Genomic DNA, 27,991 nt, shown 5'->3' on the forward strand with positions numbered 1-27,991 from the left:
TAAAAATATAAAATTATGTACAAATAATTAAATAGTTCAAAAAAACATTGTATCTTAGCTAGCGCATCGGTTATCGATCATATATTTATGAAAAAAAAAATGTTTACATTGCTTGTAAAATAAGCAATCAATATATCAATATAATTTATTTTTGTCTGGGCTGTATAGTTTATATTATAACAATATCAAAGTATCAAACCAAATGTGGAGAGTAAACTTGTAGAAACCTATCTAGAATTTCTGAATCAAAATGATTGTACGCGTCTCCAAGTTTTCGATCTATCTGTCTATTTATATTAGGCGTATTTTGTAATCTTAGAGATGATAATCTTCTACCTTCATTTCGGAATTTATGAGATTTATGTTCATCCTCGTCGTGTACTGATTTTTTTACAGTATCAGTAGTGTTATGCTTGTTCGAACACTGACCATTGTTAATTATTTGAATTATATGTATGGGTGAAGATAGTTTTTTGTTGTCTTTAATCGCTTCTAGAATCTTTGATGGACTTGGATTGACCGAATGATCAGTAATATCTGAACTCTCACAGTTTGTTGTAGTACACGTTGAACCCAAAGTTGAATCTATTTCAGGTATAGGCTGTATAACTGAAAGATTTTCTACTCCGGGCTCATTTAATAATTTAAAGTCACCGGTTAATAACTTTGTAAGGGATATGGCCGAGTGCCGACCGTCGGGTTTTTCAATTGGTATAAAAATTTCAGACACATACTCGGAACCATTATTATCAACACTTGTTTGGCTTACCAAAGGTATCTTAAATACGCCATCGGCTATTTTCACTTGCGAAAGTACTCCAAACCTTTTCGGGTTTGGAGATTCGTCATTGGGATTCTGTGCATCATATTTATCGTTGTCCAACGTATCGCTATTAATCGGAACATTGTTTAATGTATTCAAATCATGCCGATTTTTTTGTTTTTTGTCATTAACTTCGAATTTATTGTTTCTTAGAGTATCGTCATAGTTCTCGTCTTGTTCTGGGCGGTTGATTAGCACTGGTTGCGACAATTGTACGCCTAATATATTGTGCTTTTGCTTTCTATTTGAAGATTGTTCGCTGATTGGGGATTCAATAACATACTGAGTATTTTTATTTGAAACGATAGCCTTTTCCGTGGGTCCATGAAATAAAATTGGCTCTAGATATTCCTTTGTGTAAGGTGCATGTTCACGATCATATAGGTCTTTTACTTGAGATTTATCTTGAGGATAAGATTTCGACATAACATTTGAATCAGCGTCATACTTTGATTTTAAATTTTGTTTTGTGTCAGTTTTTTTAATAAAAACTCGCTCTGCCGGAGTTTGATTATTAAGAATATTTTTATTTTTTAAAGGTAAGGTAAGTGGCTTGTCAAAACGGTTGTATTTGGATTCAGCTATTTTGTCTGAAAATAATGGCACAGAACTTGGTTCTGTTTTTGCATTATTTGTTTTTAATATTGGCATATTTTCGTTATTTTTCATCTGCTTTGTTGTATCTGAAGAACTAATTATCATCGGATTTTGCATCAATAGATCCGGTTTGGAAAACTTTGTTTTTGAAACATTTTTATTAATTGTAGTGCTATTATTTTTACTGAGTGTAGGGGTTTTTGTTGAATAAAGATTTCCATTTTTATTTTTGGGTGTCATTTGAATTTTAGTGCTTTGAATAGGTTTGACTAAGTTCGATGATCTTTGTAATTGGAGAGGGTCTAAATTATTAGTATTTATACCATCTGTTCGAGAAATGAATTCTTTATTAATATTACTTTCTTTTAGGTTCTTAATAATACGAGTATTCGGATTAAATACAGTATATTTATCTGATTCTGTAATCAATTTTGTTGGAATATTTTTTGTTTTATTGTCGTCATAATTGTCTAAAAGTTTTTCTAGATTTCTCGGTGTTGTTTGAGGGAAATGCTGGTTAATATCTTTTATTGGTACTTGTGACAAAATCCTCGGAGAAGCAAATATTTTTTCAGTTGTTGTCATATAATTAGTTTTGTAGTAATCACCAACATTACTTGTTGTATATATTTTTGAGTTTATTGGAAAATTAAGTTTCATTTTTTCAATGAGATGTCCTGGTCTCTTTTTTGTAATATTTTCTATTTTTTTACTTGATATTTCTGATATAGTTTTAGGTGGAGTTCGACTTATAATCTTATCCAAAGTTTGAGAAGAACTCTTGGTAAAAATGTTATTATTATTGTCTGTTATTTTATCCATATTATTATTTTTCCTGTTATTATTTTTTACAGAAGTTTCATAGTTTTGCGGTAAACGTTTTAATTTTGAAAATTGACTTTTATTTATCTGTGGCAACTTTTGGTTTAAAAACATTCTTTTATTATTAATTTCTTCAACCTTGTTGTTTTTATCGTTATTTATTTTTCTTTGACCCTTTAGCATTACTTCAGGAATTATAGAGCTAAATGAAGAATTTTTTGAATCAATTTTTTTATTTTTGTTTGGTTTACTGTCTTTTGTGCCTCGTGACTGATTATCATCAATACGAGTATTTAACGTTGATCCTTGTAACAAGTTTAAATTTGCTTCTTTTAGATTTTCTCTACTTGTACTTTCTGATGTTATTACTTGTTTTTTCCCTAAGTCATCAGAGCTTATATTAATTTTATTTTTAATTAAATTTTCTTCACTGTTTTTATTTTTAGATCTATTTATTTCGCCACTTTTTTTTAGTAATTGACTTGAACGTTTGTGACTATTCATTTTTAAATTATATGGTGGTGTATCCATATCAGTTTTTATTTCAGTGATATTTGTCACTGTTGTTGAACTTAAAATATTCTTGATGATTTTTTTATTACAATTACAATTACATTTCAAATTATCATCCAAAGAATTATTTTGTTTTTCGTCTACAATCGTGTCACCCGCATCCGAATAATTTGTGTTTTGATTACTGTCATAAGACTCTGTGATTCCATCTAGGTTTTTTAGTTTTGATGTCTCATTTGAATCTGATCTTGGTTCTTCAGTTGGTTCAAATATTGCCGCCGTTGTTTTAAAATTATTTTTAGATTGTTCAAATTGCTTGTCTTGACTTGTATTACTCTCATCGTAACTTGAAATATTGTCTTCTTTACTCGATTGATCTGTATACTCTTTAGTTGTAAATTGTAATTTATTATTATCGTTAATCATACTAGAATCTGATTTATCTTTTGGTGTAGTTGATACAACAAAAGGCCTAATGGTCTCTATAGAGAATAAAAGGCGTTCATTTTCTTCCGAAAGTGGAGTTGTTGAAATGTATTTATTTTCATGCACAGTAACTACTGATAAGTCTTTTAACTTATTAGAAATGTTGTCATCAGTTTCAATAACTTGTTTTTTGGAATCTTTTAAATTCAATTGTTTTATGTCATCTTTTGAAATTGATTCATTTTTATCATTAAACCCACTTCTGCGATCATTTTGTATTGGTTTAAAATCATTCACTTTATTTTTTATCATTTTATTTCTTACCCAATTTCCATTAACATAAGTATTTTCAGGACTAGGCTCAAGTTTATTTATTATACGATTTCGTTTAATTTTTTCAAATTTAACTATCATTTCTCCAGAAGAAGAACTATTTGTACCCATACTTGTTTGTATAGGTAGGTCTTTAATTGAAGTAGATTTAACATGTTTTGTTTTATTTCTTTTGTCAATTAATTGATTTAAAATTGTAATTAAGTAATCATCGTCTTTTTGTTCTAATTTTAGATTATTATTATAATTATTTGAAGGTTCCCCGGGATTTATATTTGATTTTAAAAGTTCACAATCCCTACATTTAAGAGTTGGTTTTATTCCGTCCTCGATATTTGTTAAAAATAATTTTTGAGATTCCTGATGATTTGTAGGACCTACATTTTGTGTAATTTTCATAGAACATCTTTTTCTGTCTTGTGATTCTTTTAAATTTCTTGTTATTGGTCTAGAATTTCGTTCTATTTCTCTATGTAAATTTAATTCATCTATTAGACCATTGATTTTTTTCTTTTGATTATCATTATATTTTCCATTTTCATAATAATCATACGTCATATTTTCATAGTTATCAGGTTTTAAATCTAATATTTTTTTAATATATGGTTTATATTCCGTATTTTCATTATAATTCTTATTTGACACTTGTCTCGGAAAACGATTTATTTGAGAAGAAATTACATAAGACGTAACAGGTACGATATTGTTTCTCGTGAAATTGAGTACATTCAAATTCTTGGTTCTGTTAAAGTTGATAAATTTTCTGAAAAAATGATTATATTACAAACAATGATAATATGTAGTTAATAATTAAACATAATAGTAGGTATGTTAAAATTCAGTTTATATAATCTACTATTATTCTAAATAAGCTGGTAAGTGGGTAACGCACTGCTATACATTAAGTGTCTATGAGAGTCACTGAAATTGTTTTGTTAAATTTAGATTCAATAATCATTGTACCTAAACAAAAAAATTCGAATAGTAATGACTAATGACCTGTTTGAAACTTTTTGATATTGCGTTTTGAGTATATACTATTATTGCCTACATATACACCGAATACAATTAAAAAAATATTGAAACTAGTTTTAAGCTATTTATACTATGGGTTCTTGGGTTCTATTCACATCGTTCTACGCAATACTCGGGTACCTGTATGGTTACTATAATAACAGATGAGGAAATCTCAAAAATAATAAATTAAAGAAATTATAAAATATCCTTAGAGATTAATAGTCTCGGCATAGAATCATTTTTAGTATGTTATGCAATGATTTATTACTAAATTCAAATTTAACACATTCATTACAATCAACTATTGAACTACTTACTGAATTACGGCCTACGGGGTAGGTTTACTCGAAACCTTCTATGCTTTGGAGTAAATTTCCCTAGATTTTTTTGATATATTTATGTAAATATAATAAATATTTAAAATAAAAAATAATGTTTACTTGTTCAAAAACGTTGTTTTCATCTTGATTATCGAATGATTGTTTTGGATATTCATCGGCTTACTTTGTAACACATTATTTAATACTGTAGTTGAATTTTCAGCCAAAATCAAAATGGAAAAAAATAATACTAGGACTGAAAATTGCTGATTCATTGTTTCACCTACAAAAAATTAAAATTAACAATATTTTTTGTAAAGTTTATTTTGATGTATTTATAGATAAGTACCTGCAAATACTGTTACATTTATATTTATCACTTAATGTATTTATACTCGCATAGAATATAGATGATAAGTTATAAATTATAAGTTATAACCATTAACCGTACTATCACAATTTGTATTATATTACTTTATACTAATGACGTGTTGAATAAAAAAAATTGATTACATTTAATAAACCAGTTATGAGCCTCTAATGTTATTTAAGCGACCATTAGGTATACCTAAAGGTATCTTTCCGTAGAGTCTAGGGTTTAAACAGAGGTAACTTGCCTATCAAGAGCTCTCCCTCGCCGAATTCAAATTTTAAAACCAGCCGCCGGTGATATTGAATTGAGTCCGTGCTACTTTTATGTCTTTGAATTGAGTCCGTATAGATAAAATGTTATAACTACCTGCCGGTGGCGACCTTGAACTTTGCACATCATATTATAGCGTAGTATCGGATATGCAACGACAACGGATATTCACAATCAGTCGTGTCGAATAATTCGTGAACACACAATATTATAACCTAACCTAACGTTAAATTATTACCAAAAATGGAGTGTATTCTCAGTGAAAAACAAAAAGAAATCAGAATTATTGAAGGGTTCAAATTTCGATTTCATAAAATGTTGCAAGGCGAGGTTCAACGGTGGACATGTTGTAATAACTCGTGTAAGTGTTTTTTTTTTAATTAACCTCTAATAATGTTTTGTCAGATATCTACAATGAACATAATCATGATAAGTGTGACGAACAAGCACTTACTAGACAGAAAATTAGTAACGCTGTTAAAAGAAAAGCTGTGGATGATATTTCTGCTCGGCCATCGAAAATTTTACATAATGAGTTTAAAAATGTTGACATTTCAGCTCTCACAACAAACGACGTTACTTTAATCAAACAGAATATTCACTACGCTCGTTCATTGCTTCATCCAAAATTACCGAAAAGTATACACGAGACTCAAAATGCATTGAAATCGAACAAAAATAAATTTAGATGTTTTGTTGAATATTATATATTGACAGGACGTTGAAGAGCTGTCCTAAATTTTTTACTTAATTTTTTACGATTCACGGTTTCTATAAAGATTCATAATATGTTCCTCTTGTGTTTTTGCTGTTGCCCACAAAAGAGTCGAATATTTATGCTAAAGCATTTCAACATATTATCTACTGATTTTTCAGCGACAACAAATCGAACCATTAATAGTTGTGAAAGTTTTCACTCAAAATTAAATGCTTTTTTTCATTCGGGGCATCCAAATATTTTAATTCTTGTTGACACTCTTTTGGGAATACAGTCTGATACATATATTAAATTAAGAAGTAAAGCAAAAATACCATGCAAATCAACATTAGAAAAAGAAAAATTTTTACTGGAGCAGACAAATAAATACATAAATAAACAAATTTGCAGATTTGATTTTTTTAAATCTGTATCATTTAAATTTTTACCAGCCAATATATAATTATTAACATTATTTTATTATACATAACTATTATTATTTTTAAAAAAAATTATTTTATTATACATGACTATTATTATTTTAAAAAAAATTGTTTTATTGTACATAACTATAATTATTAAAAAAAAAAATTAGTTTAAGCAAACACACATTTTTGGGAGACTACACAGCCAACCTCCACGTGGTGTCTCCTGGGTAACGCTAATAGGCTGAAGGGACTCAACTCAAATAACCTAACAATATCGGTCGGACTCAACTCCGATAACCCAAAAATATTTGCGGGACTCAATTCAACGTCAGCCCCAGCCGCAGTGCGGTGCATTAGAATCTCTACATTAATCCACTCGACATAATGTAAATTTGTGAAGGCCAATATCCAAACCATCAAACTAAAATAATTTTTTTTTTTTATTTGGATTATGACTCAATTACTGAGGTAATTAACCGGGTTCTGTGCGGGGGGGGGGGGGGGGGTTCGAACATGTTAATATTTGTGGCAAGGATGTGTTCCTAAAAACCCGAGTAGTCACCCATCCGAGTGCTAATAACGACGGCCGTTACGTAAAATCAGAGCGTTGTCACAGATTGAGCGTATGAGCGCCTCACCAAGCCACAGATCAATTTTATTTCATACAAAAAATCATTTCATAATTGTATAAAGTAAATAAGTTACAATAATACATTTTTGTACAAAATCACTTCATTTAAAATAAAATGTACATTATTTTTTAAGGAATATAAAACCATTGTGTAGAAACAATGCTTTTTCATTATAAGATGTTAGAACATATTTTTTCATTCGGTATTATAAAAATGGGCAAACTTAAATAATTAGTTTATGATTTATATCACAAATGTAATCAAGTAGTAAAATATTGTACATTTTATACGCGGAGTCACCATGATAACATTTGGTATGTAATTTTCAACATTTTTAGTGGTGACATAAGATTTTAGTTACTGTGTAGCTTATGTCAAAGATACTATATAAGAGAATTAAAAATCATAAATAGTTAAACCAATTTATTATGATTGATATTTTAATCCTAAAAATGTATTTAATATTATGTATTGGCGTATTCCAAACATTAAATACCTACATAAGTAGATGTGTAAGGAATGTCACATAAAAGTTTGATTTTAAATAAATTAATATCATGTTGTATTAAATGTTGGTGCAACAACTGTGTTAGATACATGTGAGTGAAACGTATTATCTATCGATTTATCACAATCATTTTTGTGATACTATTCATTATTCAACTGCCATATATATATTTCTGAATACTAGGTATAAGTGTATTAACTAGGTACTGTTTATTATGTTATCACTTATCAGTAATACATATGATGGTATGTATAGATGGTTTCGTCTTATATAATTTGATTTAATTTTTAAGAAGGAACTTAAATTGAATATGATCTATGTTCACTATATTATTCAAATGTCTGGATTTCAGTAATACAAATTAATAACTTTGGTAAAAAATAAAAATGGTAAAAATTATCATAAGTCATAATAATTATACAAAAGTGGATCTATGTTCTTATTGTTTCATGTGAGTTTATGACAGTTTGTCAACATACTACATACATTCATTTTAATGACAACTATAGTGTACAAACGAATTTTTAATGAATGTAATTTCTACAATGCTGAATGTATAATTTATTTTATTATTTATTTATCAGGTAATGATATACCTTTTCTATAACAAAAATAATACGACTGTGTTGTATTGGCATACATGCATTCTTGAGTCATTGTTCGTGACAACTACAAATAGTGTGTAAGTTAAATAACTGAATAACATAACAATAAACTAAGGAAGTCCTTTAAGATTATAAACAACAACACTTAGTAAGCAAACATTTCACTCTGCATCCTAGTTGATAACAGCCTAGGTACCTAGACTACTTACCTATACCTACCTACAATTTAAGTTGAGAAAACAATTGAGTTTGAACTTACACATTTAAGTAATACCTACAAGCTATATTAAATTATGAAAACCATTATTGACACTAAAGTATTCGGAATATTTCAAATTAAAATGCTCGTAATTCAATTGTCTACTTTATTTAAATGTATCTACTTGGTATCTAATTCTTTCATTCTGAATTGATACTTTTAACTTTTAAGTCGTAATACAAAGTTGTAAAGTATGACTGAAAATCTAAAAATAAGAACATTTTGATAATATTCAAGGCAAATATGGGGAAAGCGAATATAAACTATTATATTGTCTTTTTGGAATTTCGTAATTCATAGGTTAGTGTAGTCAAATACAATTTCTGTTATTGCAGTAAGTAGATACCTCTGTCTCCGTGATATGGTAATATTGTGCTAAGAACCAATAAGTACTAGTCTCGATATAAATTATAAATTTTAGTACTAGTCCAGCAGTCCACGAAGATGAAAACAATTATAATTTATAAAACTTAACGTAAATACCTACATAATATTATGTAAAGTAATATAAAGATAAACTCATAGTGTTTATAAATTTAAATACTTCATAGCACATGTACAATATGTATTGAATTTAATTTTAATGGCAACTAAATAAAAAAATTACAAAAAAATGTTGTGCATCAAATTGAACATTCTACACGAACTGGACAATTTCATCAAAATTATATACATTACTATACGTATTTTATTTGTTAGCACACATTTTTTTCTAACTTCTTTCATAAAAACTGTTGTAGTGGTATAAGTAGAACCATAATATACAATAATTCAATTTATTACTTATATTATATTTGTTTAGGTAGTGGTTCTCATTCCTAAGTGGCAAGATAAACTGATAAATTACATTTTTTTACCTACCTACCTAACTATAAATAAAATAATATGTGTATCCGAGTTTAAGAACTAAAACGCATTCCTTACAAATATAATGTATGCAAACATAAAATAAATCATTTAAGATTTCTTACGTTTAAAAAAATTTATTGTAGTTATTATATGATCTTACCGCGTTATACGGATCGGCGGCGCGATTATTCCACTCCAAAGTTTGGACACGACGTGAGAAGTCTTCATCACCGACTACAAGCCATTCAAATATCGTGACTTGAACATAATAACAATTTGGCGAAGAGTGCAAAGAAGCGATGTCCGCGTCAACAGCTAAATTATAGTATAAAAACAATATACGAGTCTTTGTGTACATCTGCAGACGATTTTTCTGGTTTGTGATTGTTTTACAAACATTATAGATACCTATTCACGTTTGTTACTAGTTAGCAGTGATGACCAGAAAAAATTACATTCCGCAGACGGAGGATCTAGGAATGATGCACCGTAATATGGTAGGTATATCAAGTATGATGTACACACGTGTAGAGTATATATTATAGATGTCGTCGAAAATCCGCGATGATATGGAATTCGAATTCGGTGGTATAAAATCATTGTGTATGAAAAACTATTCTGAGCGTAGACGCGCCGTCTGTCAGCCTATGGTATTACTTTGTATATTTGATGATGTTGCTATGGTTAAAGTAATTCATTTCACTTTTAGGAAATAGTACTACAGTAGGTTAACTTCATTTTCACTGAAAACAATTTTTTTAGTCACTATTATTCGAACCGTCGAGAGTGTATTTTCGATTTTGTGAACTTTCTGGGTTGCAACATTTCACACACGCAACATTATTACTTTTTTAAAATTAAATTTGGTCTTCTGTTTCGTGGCCGTTGGGAGACACAATTTATGAGAGGTACACTTGTTTTTAAACTTATAATATTCCTATTGCAATATTAAGTAATAATAACATAACTATGTAACAAGAATACAACTCATTATGTGCTTAAAATGTAAATTATTATTTGTTTGATTATAATTATATTAGTTTGTCCGATTTTGTCTCTTGAAAGGAAACAAACTAATATGTTTGGTACTTTGGTGTTGGACGAAATGGTCCTGCAGGGATGTCGTAGACATGTCGTCGGATAATCTGTTACTGGTTTTTACTGAGTTATTCTAATAACATAAACGACATACAGCCACTTGTTACGCAGGACATCTCTGACCTGACAGTGTTGGTTTTTTTTTAGACATTTGTTTAAAAAATATTTTTCTAAATCTAAGTCACTGTACGCAGAAGTCCCGGCCCGCAATGGTTCCAGAAAGCGCCGGAACGTTTGCAAAAGTCAACGATTCGCCGATATGAATACATGGGAAAAATCTCGTATTGGCGGATCAACCAGTAAAAAATACAAGATCACACGAGTTTCATTTGGCGTACCATACGAATGTAGGAAATTCTCCGGAAGTTCTATGAAAAAAAATTACAAACAGACGTTTGTTGTATATTACGCATATATAAACTGTATGCGTAATTCATATTATTCTGTGTATATTATTGCGGTTAAATTTTAATCAAATATCGTTCACTGATAACAGTAAACTGATAACGTAATTATTTTTATATAATATGTTAGCAATCAATTGTTTGATATAATTCAGAGTTAGGTATATCATTTTTAAATGTTTTATCACAACAAAATCAGATAACCCGATTTACTAGTGTGACTGATTTACGACAATTTTTCGGAATATTTTTAAAAATAAGTAGCTTAACAAAAAAAGTGTATTTATGTAAATCAAGTTCATGAACGAAAACTGTTCTATAATAATTTCAGTGGTAATGTAAACGTGATTTCTTGAAATTGAACCTAAATAAATTACTCTTACATTATTTACTTAATTCAGCAACTAAGAGGTCGCGGCCACCCTCTAAACGGAGCAGCAAAACATGCGCCGGACGAATTTCTTCGTCCGGCTCCATATTGAGCGACGCCGTTTAGGATTTATTGGGTCACTGACCAACTTCCTGTCACTGCATTCTGTTTCCCGTTCCGGGTGGTCCGCCAGTCGAAAAGTTATATGTATATTTGGCGCTGAGGACCATCTACTCTGCGCTGAACAGCCTCCAAATTCGTTTGTCTCCCGGACTTTGGGCGATGTTGCTGGTAGTTCGGGCGCCGACTGCATGGACGTACACGATGAAGTGTTAATTCCTGTCGGCGTATCCGTCGAACTCGCAGCACCGTTATCCTGCAGCGACGCGTTGGATCCTGCGTCCTTTGGAACGGACCTCTCGTGGTCCGATGGACTGGATAAAGTTTCGCGGTAGTTTTGTTGGAGCACGTCAAACGGCTCAAGAGGCTTCAGATCGACCGAAGAGGACAAACAGTGATATATTTCAGAGTCTCCTGCTGCGGCTGGTTGATGACAAGTCGTGGCCACGTTCGGCGTAGACTCGTAGACTCTTTTCAACGTCGGCCATGTTCCAACTCGTGTCAAAAATGTGGTAGGAATGTTGAACTTTGCCGATCTCAGGTCTTCAAATATCTTCTTCATCTTTTCGCCTTCTGTTAACCCCAGGCATTGCGGATTTGTCGTTAGAATCTACGGTAGACATATTTTATCATATGACTTAACAGCGTACAACGATGCAACAATTAATACTCTGAATGCATAGAACACGATGCGTAAGAAGATGCCTCAAGGTAGCTTAGCAAGTGGGTAGTAGTGATCAATTAGTGAAAATAATTTTCGAGTTACAAGAATAATTTATACTAGTCAAATCTATAGAAACGATGTTTTGTTGATTTTGTATCGGCCAGAAAAATATTAGAAACTCTATTAAATCCTTGTATATATATATAAGAACACGTATTTTTTATGTACCAATTTTGTGGTCTGTCTATTTAACTTTTTTCCAATTTTTTTTCACAGAATTGTTTCGAATACATTCCTAAGTGTCACTCGTCACCTGATTTTCAAAATTTTAGAGGTATATCATTTTTAAATGTTTTATCACAACAATATCAGATAACCTGATTTACTGGGGTTGCTAATTTACGACAGTTTTTCCGAATATTTTTTAAACCATACATTTTAGACTATAATTTATAATATGCTAATGTATAGGTAATGTATAAGTTCATCAGTACGTTATAAGATTTTATAACAATATTCATTGCTATTTAATATTCTCAAGGATAAAATAGAATTTAATTTCATAAGAATGTTCTCAAAATCCATCGCAGCAACTATAACATCAGCTGCAGAATATTTCGGTGCCTAGTGCCTTCATTCAGCCTTATTTAATAAAATATACTTTGCAGCACATACTTCGTAATAATATAATATTCATGTAGCTGAATTGTGAAAATCACAAGCTGATTTATTAAGTTCGGTTACAAATTGTAATTTTCTTTTGTGATTACTATACATGTAGAATATTATAAATGTATAACATAAGTATTCAAGTGTTGACCTTAAATTGCCTACTTGAAGCGCCGTCCCAAATTTATGAAAATTAATGAAACTAAAGGTGTTTTTCTATTTGTATCCATCGTGTGTGCTGAAAACATTTTGTGAAATACTTAAAATTAATTTACTGATTTACTCATGTACGAAATTTAATCTCGTATTCTTAGAACTTTGAGGTTTTTTTTGTTTTTAATAATGAGAGACATACCTATACATTATAATATGGTGATATTTCACCGTCATTTTAGTAGCGATAGAATTGTTGGGCCATCTAATGATGTATAGGGTTGTAAAAATGATTTCAAAACCAATACATTTTACACTTCGTTAAAAATTGAAGAAAAATACTAGTTAGCCGTTGTACGAGGTAATTCGAGTTTCGACATTACTAAGAATAAAGGTCTGAGGTTTCAATTCAACGTATACAAGACAATGAAGGTTTTTCGTAATGGGATATCTAACATACTATACCTATTATAATATGTCTATAATACAACTATAATTATGATTGCGAATATCATATTTTATATTTATGAATTGTTAGAATTTCTTAAACTTAAATTAATATATTAATACAAATAAACGTGTTCAATGTCAATATTATAATTACTTTATTGCCGCAAAATGTATTGTATCATTAATAAGAATGCAAATATATCGTGTCTATTTTTTTAAATTGAAATGTAATAGAATAAAATATTTAATTAGTGTTTATTGTTATCCTTTAAGCTAATAGATATTTGTGCCAAGGTTTTATTATGCATTGAATTTCATTGTTTTTATCTTAGTCCGTGGTTAAGACTTGTTCGCGGGCCATAGTTTGGAGACCCCTGGTTTAAATCTTCTACCATAAGTACAAATTATAAACCATAACTTAGTTTATATGGTCGAGATGGTCGAATTATCGGTAAGACTGAAGGCTTAAATATAAATAATGTGTGGGTAGATACTACATACTAGGTACGACGTACGTACGATGCAAATTATTAATTTAACACTTTATCTCACTTTGATATTTTGCATCTCGATTAATATTTGTACATTAACAAAGTTTAATAAAATGTTCAGATTATTGTTGTAGATTAGATGGATATAAAAAAGTAGGTACCTACTAAAAATTGTGTTGATCAGATAATATTTAACATGGGTATGTTTTTGTTTATTAATTCAATTGGTTTCTACTTTATGTTTTATGAATAACCTCCAAAGCGCTATTATAAAATGGATTAATGGAGTGTAAAAATAAATTGTGATAATGTAAGTATACCTTCATTTTTTTAAAACTGCTTTAAGAAAATCTCATGTGAAGTACTTTGAATTGAAATTTTAAGCTCTTTGACCGAAGAATGAAAATTCTTATAAACATACAATCATCAATAAAAAAATGAATAATTTGAATTCAAGAGTAAGTACAGTGGTACAGGGGAAAAACGGTTATAGGTAGTCCATTTTTATCGATTTTCATTTTATGGCACATTAGGAGTAATATCGAGGCTTAAAATTGATTCGTTGAAAAAAGTAAAACCTTTCAGTCCGATATTATTGCGATTTGCGAAGAGAAAAGTAAGGTTGAAGCCTTGTGGAGAAATATCCAACTATTATTATTATTATTTTTTTTTTTAATAAAAACTGAAGGAGTGAAGTTCAAATTTTTTTTTCTTATACCTAATCACCACAATTTTTATTTATTTCTATTATTTTCAAAATGTATACATTTTATTAAGATAATATTTCAAGAAACATTCTTTTTTGTTTAATTATTATATTACGCCTTTATTATTTTTATATACCTACCTACCATTATAGAATAAATAACTTATTCCAAATTCATTTTAACGCTCCAGATTCATAATATAATTCGTAAATCCGGATTGGTATCCATAACCCGGATATTGATTGATCCAGATTTAGTGCTCAGCACTTTGAACTATCAAAAAAATGACAAAATAATTATAGTAAGCACTTAAATATTTACAATACTTCTCTACACTACAACGATCCGGTATGGTCTAGTGGCTAGGATACCTGGCTTTCACCCAGGAGGCTCGGGTTCGATTCCCGGTACCGGAATAAATTTTTACATTTTTTTTTACTACCCCAGTAAATTACTATTTTACAATTTTTAGTTTTTACTCAAATTACCTACAATATATTTCGAGATTTGCAAAACCTACCCCCTCCCTCCCTCCCTCCCTCTATATTGTTCTATGGTTATACACAGTTCTTGTTGAGTAGTATAAGGTCTATGATTCAAAATAAATTAATGACCCACAGACATAATAATATTTACATTTTACTTAAAATATTATAATTTATAAGTTAGCAATTTTGTATACTTCATTAATGGTTTCAAAATTGTAAACCTATGGTATGCCTATAAATATTATATTACCTGAAGTTTAATATTATTAATACGTCTTAATATGTATTAGCTATTAATCAATAATATCTATAGGTTTAGCTATAGGACCACATTAAACTCATAAATTAAATATCTATTCAACAAATCAAGACTTTAAGCTACTAATGCACTATATTAAAGTGAATTAAAAATATTTCTTCACTTAATTAATTTTAGTACCTACAAAATTATTTAAGCATAAATATAACTTAATACCTACTACCATCACCAAAACATTCTCATTGTTCCCATTTTAAGCACAAAATTAATATAAATATTCCTAAATTGAGAAATTGTTTTGCTCAATTGGGATAAAATTAACCACCATAACTTTTATTATCCACACCATTAAGAATAAATATTATTACTACCATTACTTATAATATTATTTAGATTAGGAAAAGCTTATGTAACTGTACCAAAAATTATACATTAGGTATTGTCATCATCTTGTATTATTGTAAATTATGTTCCACGATCTGTTTCGTCCTGATTTTGTAACCAATATTCACTAAAATTTACTTTAACCGTATTACCTATTATATTTATTTATTAATATCTTATTTCTTATTTTTAATTCATACAATTGTTATTAATGTTGTATTATTATTGATTAATAATGTACCTATTAAGAATTTTCAACTCCACATAGCCAGCAGCTTGAAAGTGACTCACTTCTGTTATTTTAATAATATATTCATCTATTGAGAAACTATAAGTTTGAAAAAAAAATATTTTAACATATTTTAATAGGTATTTATATGCAAGCACAAATAAATTATAATATTGTTTAATGATGACATGATTCCTACAGACAGCTGTTTAAAAAGGTATAATAAATAAAATATACATTACAACTTTTGTAAATTGATATAAATATAATCTAAATCTATATTATGTAATTAATAAATTCTTAATTTACAATTATTTAATATAACATAAGTAGGTATCTTTAATACTAATATTAAGCTACATTGGTCAAATTCAATCATAGCGTTAAGACTAATATTAAAATACTTATAGGTTATACTATTATAGTACCTAAAGGATAATATAAATATAGGTATTACAATAACAAAAAATAAATACGACAACATCGTCGTCTTATGCATGCCTCCTACTCAATAGTTGAATAAATTAATTGAAACGTATAAAAATAATAATTAATTAATACGTATTTGTACAAAGTAAACAAGTTAAATTAAATGTTCAGTAGCAGGTACATTTAAAGTTCCTAACATTATACTTAAATAATTTTATATTATTTATATAATTATTATATTTGTTATGTTTTTACAATTGGAATGTTTTCTTTAAATATTTCCAAAATGTCTTCATATGGCTAAACAGTTTATTGACCATATTAATAGTTGTCTTACTGTAATCGTCTTCGTCTGTATCCTCAAAAACAGATTTGCGTTTAAGTTTAATGTTTAAATTGTCAAACCCACTGTCTTCTGATAAAATGTTCATTTCGTTCTTATTTTTCCAGTCTATCAAATTATCACTGTCTCCTGTGACTTCGTTGTTTTTTGGATCAACAGCATGCTCGTTTTTGTCTATGTATGTATTCACTTCGTTTAACTTAACCGTAAAGTCAGCCACCGATCGGGGATACCTAATAATTTCACGTTTCAAAACTGGCTCACCTTTTATGCTAAGTTCATTGGATCTATCAGAATTCAAAATGTCATTAACATCCATTATGTCATCTTCAACTACAACATTTTTGAGGGATCGTTTGACTTTGTGAACTTTCTGATGAAGTTTATGTTCTATTTCCATTCTACGAGTTTTTAATTTTTCTTCTAAAGCTTTAATTTTAATTACTGCCGATGAACTGGTTTTGCTTTCAAGTTTACTATCTTCACTTTTATTATCTATTGGGCTGACAATTTGTTCGGACTGTAATATTTTTTTCCCGTCCTTAAGGTTCTCGACCAATCTTTCTGCGATTTTTTCGTTAGTTGCAATTTGTTCGAGATCGACATTGGGTAGAGTTCTTACTCTTCCTAAAGGATGTAGAACTGGTTTGGTTTTAATTTTTGGTATTGGTAGTATTGTTGTTTCACGACTCTCTCTTACTACTGTTTTGCCATTCTTTATTTCTGCTACATCAATAACTTTAGGTTTGGTTAATATAAAAGTTTTTGGTACATATGTAAAACTCCTCAACTTCAAAGTTTTTTTGGTGGGCATTTCTGTAACACTAGGTTGAGCATTAGTTATTTCGGTTATTGGAGGATGGCTTATTGGAGTAGTCTTGACGTTTTCCACGTCTAAAAGGTTGATATATTTTTTCGATTTCAGATTGATTTTAGGTCTTGCTATTTTAGTAGTTGTACTATTTGTTTGGCGATTATATCTTAATTTATCGGCCAAGTTGGTTATGTTTTCATTACTAGGCAGTTCTGTGTTTACGGAAATTGATTTTATACTTGACACCATTGAATTTCCAGTTATTGATTTTGTACTTTCCATCATTGCATTTTCAGTTATTGATTTTGTACTTGTTGTCATTGGCTTTTCAGTTATTGAGTGCTGTACAGTGGGATCTTTTACTTCTTCTTTAAATTTATCTTGCCGTCTTCTTCCTTTGATTTTTAGAGAAGTTTTCTCATTTACTTTAGCTAAAGCTTGTTCTGCCCTGGTTTTAATTTTTTGAACATGACTATCATATTTTGCATGATGTTTATCTACTGCTGCAGTTGACATGGGTGGAGTTGAGGTGATTATAGTTTTTTGTAGTGTTTGTGAAGTAAGTTCCGATTGTTTCACCTCAGGGACTACAGTGTTTATTGTTGTATATTCTTTTTTAATACGATCATGTGATTTAAAACGGTCTTCATCAAGTTTAAAAGGTATTTCAGAAGAGGATTGGTCATTTTTCGATAATGGATCTAATGGCAGTATTTCTGTGTTTGTAAATTCTTTAATAATTGCATCTAATTCTTTTGAACTATAATCTGTGTCATCGATAGATCTTTTTATTAATTTTAACTTTTGAGAAGGTTTAAGAGATGATATAGCAGAATCTAAATTTGAGTATAAGTCTGATCGAAGGTTTTTCTCTGCATGTCTTCTCCCAGCAACTGCTTGAGCTAGAATGTGATATTTTTCTCTTCTGCTTTTAGGTGGTGGTAGACTTGCTAACTCTGTTTGTGTTTCTATTGTGGTGGTTTCGGTTGAAGGAAATGTCGGAGGCTCATCAGAATATTCTCGATTATTTAATGTTTTCGGGAATTTCGAAAGCCAATTATTATTAGAAAATGTGACATATTTTACCAGTGGTTCAGATTGTTGCAAGTTTTCAATATTAGGTGAGCCCTCATTGTTTTGCTGAGATATTCGGATATTATTAACTTTTCTTTCAACTACAGGTTCATCATTGGTTTTAATATATTTAGGTCGGAATGCCACATACATTTGTTTTTCATTTGAGACCAATTCGTCTTCTTGGTCTAATATCGGTGTACTGTAATCGGTTTCATCAAACTCCTCTTGATCTAAAATCTTGACACCGTTTTTATAAGACTCTTTAGATTCTTCAATCTGAACTGCCATGCACGCCTTTGATTTACTGTCCGGTAACACTAAAAAAAATACGCATTGACTGGGAATAGTAATCAATTGGTTGGATACTCGAATTTTTGGTGATATAATTGGAAGATCGCCATCAGGTGATAAAATTAATTTTTGTCCATTAAGCATAGTAGACCTAAATAAAAATATAAAATATGCTATTATAGTTACATGGTGCATATTCAATTATTTTATATTCCACTTACAAAGACTTCAAAGCTCTTTTGGTTCGCCTGTTGTTGGTAGTTAAGAAATATTGATGTAATGGTAAACTTTGCATTTGCCCTGTTTTTAATGATATTTTTATGGCTTCTGATCCCATGTTTACACCAAAAACTACAACTGCGCCCCTATTATATCGATATTCAGGAGCTAATATTCCTTCGTTGGGATCGTACGGTGACATTTTTGTACAATGGGCAACTGTTTCTAAACGAGTTTTATTTCCAGACGAAATCTTAATGTCTAAAACTTCTGATCCAACCAAAGCTTTGTGTAGAACTGATACCCAATAATCCTGTACAAATAATGATTTGGTTATTATCTATATTATACTCTTTTTGAATAAATAATTAAAAATTGTAATTATATGATTATAGTTATTAAGTTTTAATGTGAATTCATCATTATTCATTAATTTTTAAATACTTCTAAAAAATATACTCATAAGAAAAGTATATGTAAATAACTAAAACACAAATAAAATAAATTTGATAATACTTTTATAACAAAAAACAATTTACTATTTAGTATGAAAAATAATCCAATATTATGTTAAAAAAAAACAAATATATTGGGTTTTAAGCTTCTGTTGAATAAAAATCAGTTTTTCGCAACTAAAATTCACTAACAATTAAATCAAACAAATAAAACTACCAATTAAATTGTTGATATTAATGATACATTGGTTCAGTCAGTCATTCTAATTACAATATTTCTACAGTCTAACTTTTTGGTAAACAATCATTTAAATAATAATATTAACAACATTTTGTATTTTTTTTTTTGATTTTCAGGAATATTTAAAAAATGATTGAATCGAAATTTATGATCAGAGTATTATTCTACAATAAGTGTTTCCAGGTACACAAAGAACACATCATATTGTAACAACATTGCATTCATCGATACACTCAGAATCCAAAATATGTATTTTATATACTAAAATTAACAATTATTTAAGGTCATTTGAGCTCTATTTATTTTTGAATTTTAAGATATATACAAGTTATTTAAAGCAGTAAAGCACCTATGTTTTATGAAGAATTTAAATTGTTTTTAAAATGTCTAGATATATACTTACAATTTTATTAAGAACATTAAGACTGTTATAACTTATGAGTCTTGATAATGTCAATTATAACTTAAATAACATTATTTGAAATTAAAAGTATTGATTCAATTTTATAATTACCGGAGTTGGCTCACTTAGCGATGACAACGATGGTTTTCTCATAATAGTATTTATTCCAACTCGAGCACCTGCACATAGCCTTTGTGCCCAAGTTAATCCATCCATGAAATCTCCTCTTCTATCTTTATTTCCCGATTCTACAATCCATAAAGGTTTCTTGGTGGCTATTTTTCCTAGATATTTGTTTGTCACATCTTTTTGCCACACCCTAGCTTCCATTTGATTTTGTATGTAGCTGAATATTTCAGTGGGATTCTCAACATTTTTTTCACTTGAAAAGGGTCTAAAAAAAGATTTATTATTAAATTTCATTTTTTCCCCCTAAAATACAATTTCAGTAAAATGCGATTAACTGACAAAATGTTTTGAATTTTATACTATTAAAATACTTTTAAATTTTAATGACTAAGTAAAATTATGAGAATTCTATTAATAGAAAAAATGTTACAATTATTGTCCCCTGATACACAGTAAACTGTTACAGTAATTGTAAATAAAATATATGTATCCAATTTGTTCTTGTTAAATAATTGTATGAAAAATATGTATTTGATTGATTACCTACTCAAAATAAAACTTTTACTATTACTATTACTTTACATTATTGACAATACTATATGTATATTTGTAAAAATATGTATCTTACCCAATGGCCTAGATGCCGAGGGTTATTTCTTTAGTAAAAAAAAACACTATATGTATAATATGCAGATATAAATAAATATATACCAATTACTAAACAACCTATTCTTGAGTAAAAAAAAGTAAACTAATGAAACTAACTAACTAATCTATATTATTATTTTTGGCGGTAAACATAGACTAAGCTATAATATATTTTTACATTATATGTATATACAAAATACAATATAGGAGAGAGTCCGAGAGTGTAGTAAGCTGACAGACCTAAGGATTGATTGATATTTATATTATTAAATAATAGACCAAAAATCTTGAAATTTTGTGTAGGTAAGCCCTGTCTTAAATATCAAGAATCGTTTTCAATATATTTATACCTACAGTCAAAACTCTTTATAAAGAATCTGAAGGGACCAACAGATTTCTTTCGTTATAGAGAGTTTTCGTAATAGAGAGAGTTTAAAAAAACAAAATTTTAATTATTTATGTATAAATAGGTATGTGTAACTATGTAATATTATATATCAAACACATCATTATTTTTACATTATTTTATATATATTTACGTATTATATTAAATTATTATTATTATTATACATACTTATTAAATATAATTTAATTTTTATACTATACATATTTATACTTTATTTAAAATAGTCTGTGATCTTAGTTTGGACTTTTTTATTCGGCATTATTGCCGATTATTTTTATAGTTTATATATAATGTAATGGATACGATAACACGTAAATTGTATTATGAAACATAAAATATTGTTTCGTTATTGAGAGTGACTAATACGTTATAGAGAATGAATTGTCTAATGGGTTATAATATAGCAAACCAACCATTATTATGTAATGTTTACGTTATATAGAGTTTTTCGTTGTAAAGAGTTTCGTTATAAAGAGTTTTGACTGTATTTATAGCACATATTTTTTTGTTTACAAGCAAATATGCATATATTTAAGCTCTAAATAGTAACTTTTTAGTACTATATCTCCCGAGTCCTGATTGTATATATTAAGTAATAACTTATTACTTACAAATGTGCAATCGAATAATAATAATTTTATAATATTGTATGTAATTCAGTATACTGATTAAGTGTGAAATCTTTTATCTTAAAAAACGTTTAGAGATAATATAGTTAAATATAATATTATAATATTTATGACTTATGTTAAATTAATTTTTAAAAAAAAGTACTACTTACACTTGGTATGATAATGCAGAAAGCGAAGGACCAGATTCTATGATAAAATTCTTCAAATACCGAGCTTCTTCTGGAGTTTCACACGATCTAACGTCAGGACCCATAATTGGCGAATTCAAGTATCTAGGGAATGCTTCAAGTACTTTACGTAATCTGTTTGCATCCCTACCGAGTGACGAACCATCAATACGCGATCCAATCGTTTGAATATCTGAACAATACAATTAGGCATGTTTAATAATGGGTACTTTTTACATGCAATTGTAGAATGTTAAGTATAAAGATGTACCAACCATTGCCAATTTGGAACGCCATATTGTAGCCTTGTTTATCCGAATATGATATAAGATCTAAGGTGTTACTAAGATCCCACGATCCGTGTTTTCTATTCATAACATTTAAGCCCACAATTAAATCCAATCCAGTTTTGGCTATAAATTCGTTTAACTGTGACCAGTGCCAGCCGGTAATAGTTATATTGTTTTTCCCTTGTCTTGCGGGATGGGTTGGTGACAATTTCGAAGTGTCTTCACCCCCTTGAAACTTGAAGTTATTGCATTCCGGACCAGATATCCTTATGTACGCTGGATTTAAGCCTTTAGCCATGTTAATGGTGGCTGGTCTAAAATACATAAATTAATTGCATATTTATAAGATATTATATGTATACTTATCACACAGAAATTATGAAAACAAACCCAAGGTTTTTTTGCAATGCCGAAAATATAGTTGACGGTTCCAGTGCAATACTTAAGAAGTGATCGCTGACGGTATGCATACATTTTTTAGTATTGATATTTATAGATAAAACGTTGGTCAAATAACCTGCAGGTTGCACTAAGATACTTGGATTTTGTGAGTTTGTCAAGCAAGTGCCAAACAAGAGCAACGCTCCTAACGAAACGATGTTAAACATTGTATAATCTGCAACAACAAAATATTATTTTAATAAAATCGTTACGAATTATTGTATTATTCGTATACATCAAAAACATGATCACATTATAAAGTATGTATTCGTTTGCAACACTCGTATAGGCATGCCTTAAATAAGACATTTAGATAGAATTCTAGACATTCTAGAATAAAAGTTTGTCAATTAAACCTGACAATCGACGGTAGCCGGTAGGTATACCGTATACGGTATACCCACATTTGCGTACATTATAATATACAAAATATTTAAAAATTACAAATGCGAATCACTTACTAAGAACCTAAGACGATGTCTTGGACGAATTCGTATCGTTTAAATACACGTAGAAACGAATTCAAAATATCAAACACTGTACTGGAGACCACTTATAATTTGTCTACAACATTATGCTCTGTCGACTCGGCGTGGTTTGTGAGGCGTTTTGCACACACGCTTGTATATATAACGCGATGGTATTTTCTGTAATGGAAACATAAACAATTTAGTTTGTTGTTTTTATAAATGGAGATGTATACAATCGTATACATACTCGTGACATTTTTTAAATAACATGAAGTCTGACGGAATCTTCGACACGCAATCCCTCTTATGTTCAACAATACTTGTCAATTTGTGTGTATCAAAATAAAAACAATTTTATTTCGTGTTTTTCGTATTATTTTATACTTTTGTTATTACTCAGGTGCTGTTCACCCGTGAAGTAAATGCACATAAGAATGCGGAACAATATTGCATTTTTGTTTGAAAAGATCATTGCACGTTTACACGCAATATTCGTCAATAACTCAATGAAAAAACAAATTTTATTTACTTATATGTAATATAGACATATAGTATTAACTTTTCTATTAAAATAATATTATAAGTAAGTAATACATTTACTAATACATTTACTAATACTTATTATATTATCATACATAAACAACTATTGTTACCTAACCATCTTGGAATATAGTAATAAACTAATATTTGCAGGATCTATAGAATAATAAAAAAAATTGGTTAAATAAGATGGTTGGGGATTGGGCCCCTAGCTCTCCGCTGGATCCGTCCCTGATAAGCATAATACACTTACCCCTAGGCCCTGGGGCCGGGTTACATAAACGATTGATTAATTTAATTGTTCAACAAAATTGAATGGACCAATCATGAGCTACTAAATCATGTTTAATAGACCATATTATACATATTTTATACATCATTGTATATTGATTCATTAGGTTGACACATGTTTAGTGATTGTTAATAACTAATTAAATATAATTTGTATGATGCCGATAATAAATTCAAATTCATAATAAGGTAATCGATGTTATTTATTTATTGATATAAGCATGCTGTGAATAAAACTATAAATAAATATGTGTTTCCATGCAAAACTTTTCGAACGAAATGCATTTTAATTTTTTAATTGTAAATATTTTTAAAGTTTTATTCAGTACAACTATATTTCCAGTAGTTAGATAATTCAATAATTGCGATGTGTGCCTATACTTAATTTATTTTGATAAAAATTGTTACATTAAATTATTTTGTATTTTGTTTACTCTTTCAGAGTTCAGACATAGACAAAACCCTTTAGTGTACAATTAATTTTTTATGTTTTCGAGTAATCTTAGAGTAAAATTGAGCATTACAAAAATAGTAGAGAATACAATTTTTGTTGGTTTGAAGTATCAGTCTGTCTAAATATTATCTCAATTCTCAATACAATTAAATATCCATTTAAATTTTAAAAATTAATTTTTTATTAGTCAAATAATAATAAAATAGAAAATCGATGTGTAAAACCCTCCAAATATTATTCTCTATTCATTTTGTAAAAGATAGTAATTTTATTCTAATATTTTTAATCACTCACAAATCATAAAAAACGATTTTACTTAAATGCGTTATTGCGTTTCGTCTTTATGACGTGGCGCGTGAGTCAAAGAGAGAAAACAAATATGGTGCTGACGTCATTCTCTTAGAAAAAAATAATGATAAAATTCTCAAATATTGTTTTGTAAAATTTTTTCTCACGCAAAAAAATAATAATAAAATGACAAAATCTAGAATAAAATCTAGTATATACTAGATACAACTACATAAATATTAGACTAACACTATACATAATATGTCATATTTCTATTACTTAATATTAAGTATTTTTTATTTCATATTTATAAAACTTGTTTATTTTTATTTATTTACAGAACACTTCATTTACATTAGGTACATATTACAAAAACACAGTCAATAGTCATATTTCATAATAAAAAAAAAAACAATTTCAGTTGGTCTTATAACCGTTTAGTGTTTTTAAGTTTTTAGATAAGTTTATATTATTATTTTTCAAGAAATGTCATATGAGATTTATTTGTACCATAATTTGAATCTGATGCGTACAATGTTTTCAAAAGTAATATGAAAACAATTTTAAATTTACAGATAACTTTCAGCAGTAAAAATGTATCTCATTACATTTCACTCATTTCAGTATCTATATCCGTATGAACCACATTAATACATAACATTTTATTATTGTATAAATTGATTGCTGAAGCCTGGAATGTAAGTTTAGGTAGGTATTATTTTAATCGTGTTATTTATCTTGTAAAAAAAAAGCAAAAAATAATGCTTGATAATCACAAATTTTGAATTTATACTAAATTACATTATTTTTATGACTTATAATATTATTTTATGTTTACATTATGAACATTGACTCGTATTTCGATTATTATTTGCGTACGTGATTTTAAAATAGTGGGCTTTGTGACATTTGACCTACATAGCAAATAAAACCTAAGTACACCCAGATGAATAATTATTGTATTTGTGCAGTAAAAATAGTATGAAGTAGTTTATAATCCTAATAAGACCATGGTAACTAATAAAAAAAACCCAATAGCTATAAAAAAAAATATAGTAGACGCTATAGAGGTATGGCTAAAAAAATATGTAAATTACGATCGCATATCCGCATGTATTTTGTCGATAAATGTGTAAATTGGTGATTAAAACTTATCGGTTGCCTAAATGTGGTGGTAAATGAAGGGCACTTTCCTCCCCCCCCCTCCCAGGATGTTCCACTGAACGTCTAAACAAACATTAGAATCTTCTTAAATATTTAGAGAACATACAACACATAAGCAAATATAAATTTTCAAACAATAAGTTATTAAGTACTTATTGCTTTTATCGAATAATATTTCTTAACTATTTCCATGATATTATGCTTAAAACTGTTAATATTTTGTGATAAATTATGAAAAAAAGAACAATTTACCAAAATTACATAACAGTAAGAACCTACTTTGTATTGACAAAACTTGTACCTATAGGTGTACGTTATAGTACGTGTACTAAAAGCTAATTGTTAAGCAAATAAAAGGTTTAACTTCTTGGTATTATACTCAGACCTAAGGCGACGAAAACCTACGTGAAAAACGGTATTCAAGATTAGATAAGTTACTATATAGAAAATACTGTATGCTGATGTAAAAATTAAGTAGAGGTGGGTGAGTCGAATTCAAAAATATTGTTTCGAACCGATCCTTTAACTCGTATGTTGAACAGAACACGGACCGATCAATATTCAGTGTAATGTCGAACTCCAATAGAACTTTTTATTCGTACTTCGAACCAAACAGACAACAGCCGTAGTAATAAATATAATGTAACACTGATAACTAATTAGACGCATTATTGTGTATCGGATAACGACTATATAACGGCTAGGTATATCGAGTAAAGACCAATGTTACAAATGATTATGAATTATGATTTATGAATAACAATAATTGATATTAATTTTTAATATTATTAAGCGTTACAAACTCTGATTATAAAAATAGTACAAAAGCAAAATAATTGTGTAAGTCTATAAATAATTATTCAATTACACAAGAAGTAATCAAAGCCCGAACAGTCTCTCAGAACATTCAACTCATCTCCACATTAAAAATAATAAACTATAGTATAGAAGTATGGTTGTATAGACAAGACCATTTACAAATTCATCATTAAACATCCACATAGGGAACATTTTTGGTTCCAAACGTAGTTTATCGTTTTGGAATTTTTTTGGAGTTCAAATTATTTCGAACTTTTGTTCAAGTTCGATCGACGAAAAAAACGAAAAGTTCGGTTTGATTTTTCGAACTTCAAACAGCACGAGCCACCTCTACAATTAATATAACGTAAATACGAATTTAAGCTACTACCCTACTGAGTAGTTGAGTTGACGCTTAAACGAAAATAATAATAATAAAACAAAACTATAGTTTACCTAGTATTAAATATCGACATACGACACATTTCACGCCGTTGATAATAAAATATGACACGATATTATTTTATTCTTGCTCCCCTCCGTAGTTTTTTCTCCAACTACACCGTTTCATATCTCTGGAGAAAAATAACGTATTAACGTTTATTCGAATTCAGTGAGATCGTACATTATTAAGTGCATTTTGTACCCCCACAATCACACATTCATACATGACCGGTTTCATCTAAATATTATTGTTTTGTCCATAATTGTAACATACGTTCAAACAGCTTACCGCTATAACCGCTTACCTACTGCGGTATTCAAGACATTTTAACTTTTAAACAACAATAATATAATATTAAAATATACTTTATGCGTCCACGCGAAGTATTCTGAAGATGAAGACATGCCATTCGTTTTATCGTGAAAGAAACGTGCTTTTTTTTCAGTCGCAGTCGCTCGTCCGGAGGTCATTGCCGCCATCGTTCCACAAAACGAACGACGTAATTTTGAACGCGCGCGTGTTCGGCGCGCTCGGCCCGCGTGTAGACAGTACGACCGTCGGAACCGCCGCGTGGCCGGTCCGTCGTCGCCGTAGGACG

The 27,991-nt window shown here is 29.1% G+C and overlaps 2 protein-coding genes and 1 non-coding gene across 4 annotated transcripts; 1 reads left to right on the forward strand and 2 right to left on the reverse strand.

Moving 5' to 3' along the window:
* Positions 1-160: 160 nt before the first annotated feature.
* LOC111030275 (uncharacterized protein MAL13P1.304-like) lies at positions 161-5,126 on the reverse strand. Its single transcript, XM_022309695.1, has 2 exons — positions 4,972-5,126; positions 161-4,277 (listed from the first exon to the last, which is right to left on the reverse strand). Exons 1-2 carry the CDS (start codon positions 5,124-5,126, stop codon positions 194-196), a joined length of 4,239 nt encoding a protein of 1,412 aa, XP_022165387.1. The 3' UTR covers positions 161-193.
* Positions 5,127-14,942: 9,816 nt separating this feature from the next.
* Positions 14,943-15,014, forward strand: Trnae-uuc. Its single transcript has one exon. It is a non-coding gene; the product is annotated as a tRNA-Glu (tRNA).
* Positions 15,015-16,157: 1,143 nt separating this feature from the next.
* On the reverse strand, positions 16,158-27,914 carry LOC111030265. Of its 2 annotated transcripts, none has more exons than XM_022309682.1 (8): positions 27,759-27,914; positions 23,405-23,590; positions 22,893-23,118; positions 22,488-22,816; positions 22,195-22,405; positions 20,342-20,624; positions 19,134-19,444; positions 16,158-19,063 (listed from the first exon to the last, which is right to left on the reverse strand). In XM_022309682.1, the coding sequence occupies exons 3-8, from the start codon at positions 23,108-23,110 to the stop codon at positions 16,639-16,641; spliced, it is 3,777 nt and encodes a 1,258-aa protein (XP_022165374.1). In that variant the 5' UTR covers positions 23,111-23,118; positions 23,405-23,590; positions 27,759-27,914; the 3' UTR covers positions 16,158-16,638. The 2 variants fall into 2 exon arrangements, with proteins under 2 accessions (XP_022165374.1, XP_022165375.1); XM_022309683.1 differs by lacking the exon at positions 27,759-27,914 and adding an exon at positions 23,661-23,931.
* Positions 27,915-27,991: the final 77 nt, after the last annotated feature.

The sequence above is a fragment of the Myzus persicae genome, unplaced genomic scaffold, assembly GCF_001856785.1.
Source record: "Myzus persicae strain clone G006 unplaced genomic scaffold, MPER_G0061.0, whole genome shotgun sequence".
In the NCBI taxonomy this organism is placed as follows: Eukaryota; Metazoa; Arthropoda; class Insecta; order Hemiptera; family Aphididae; genus Myzus; species Myzus persicae.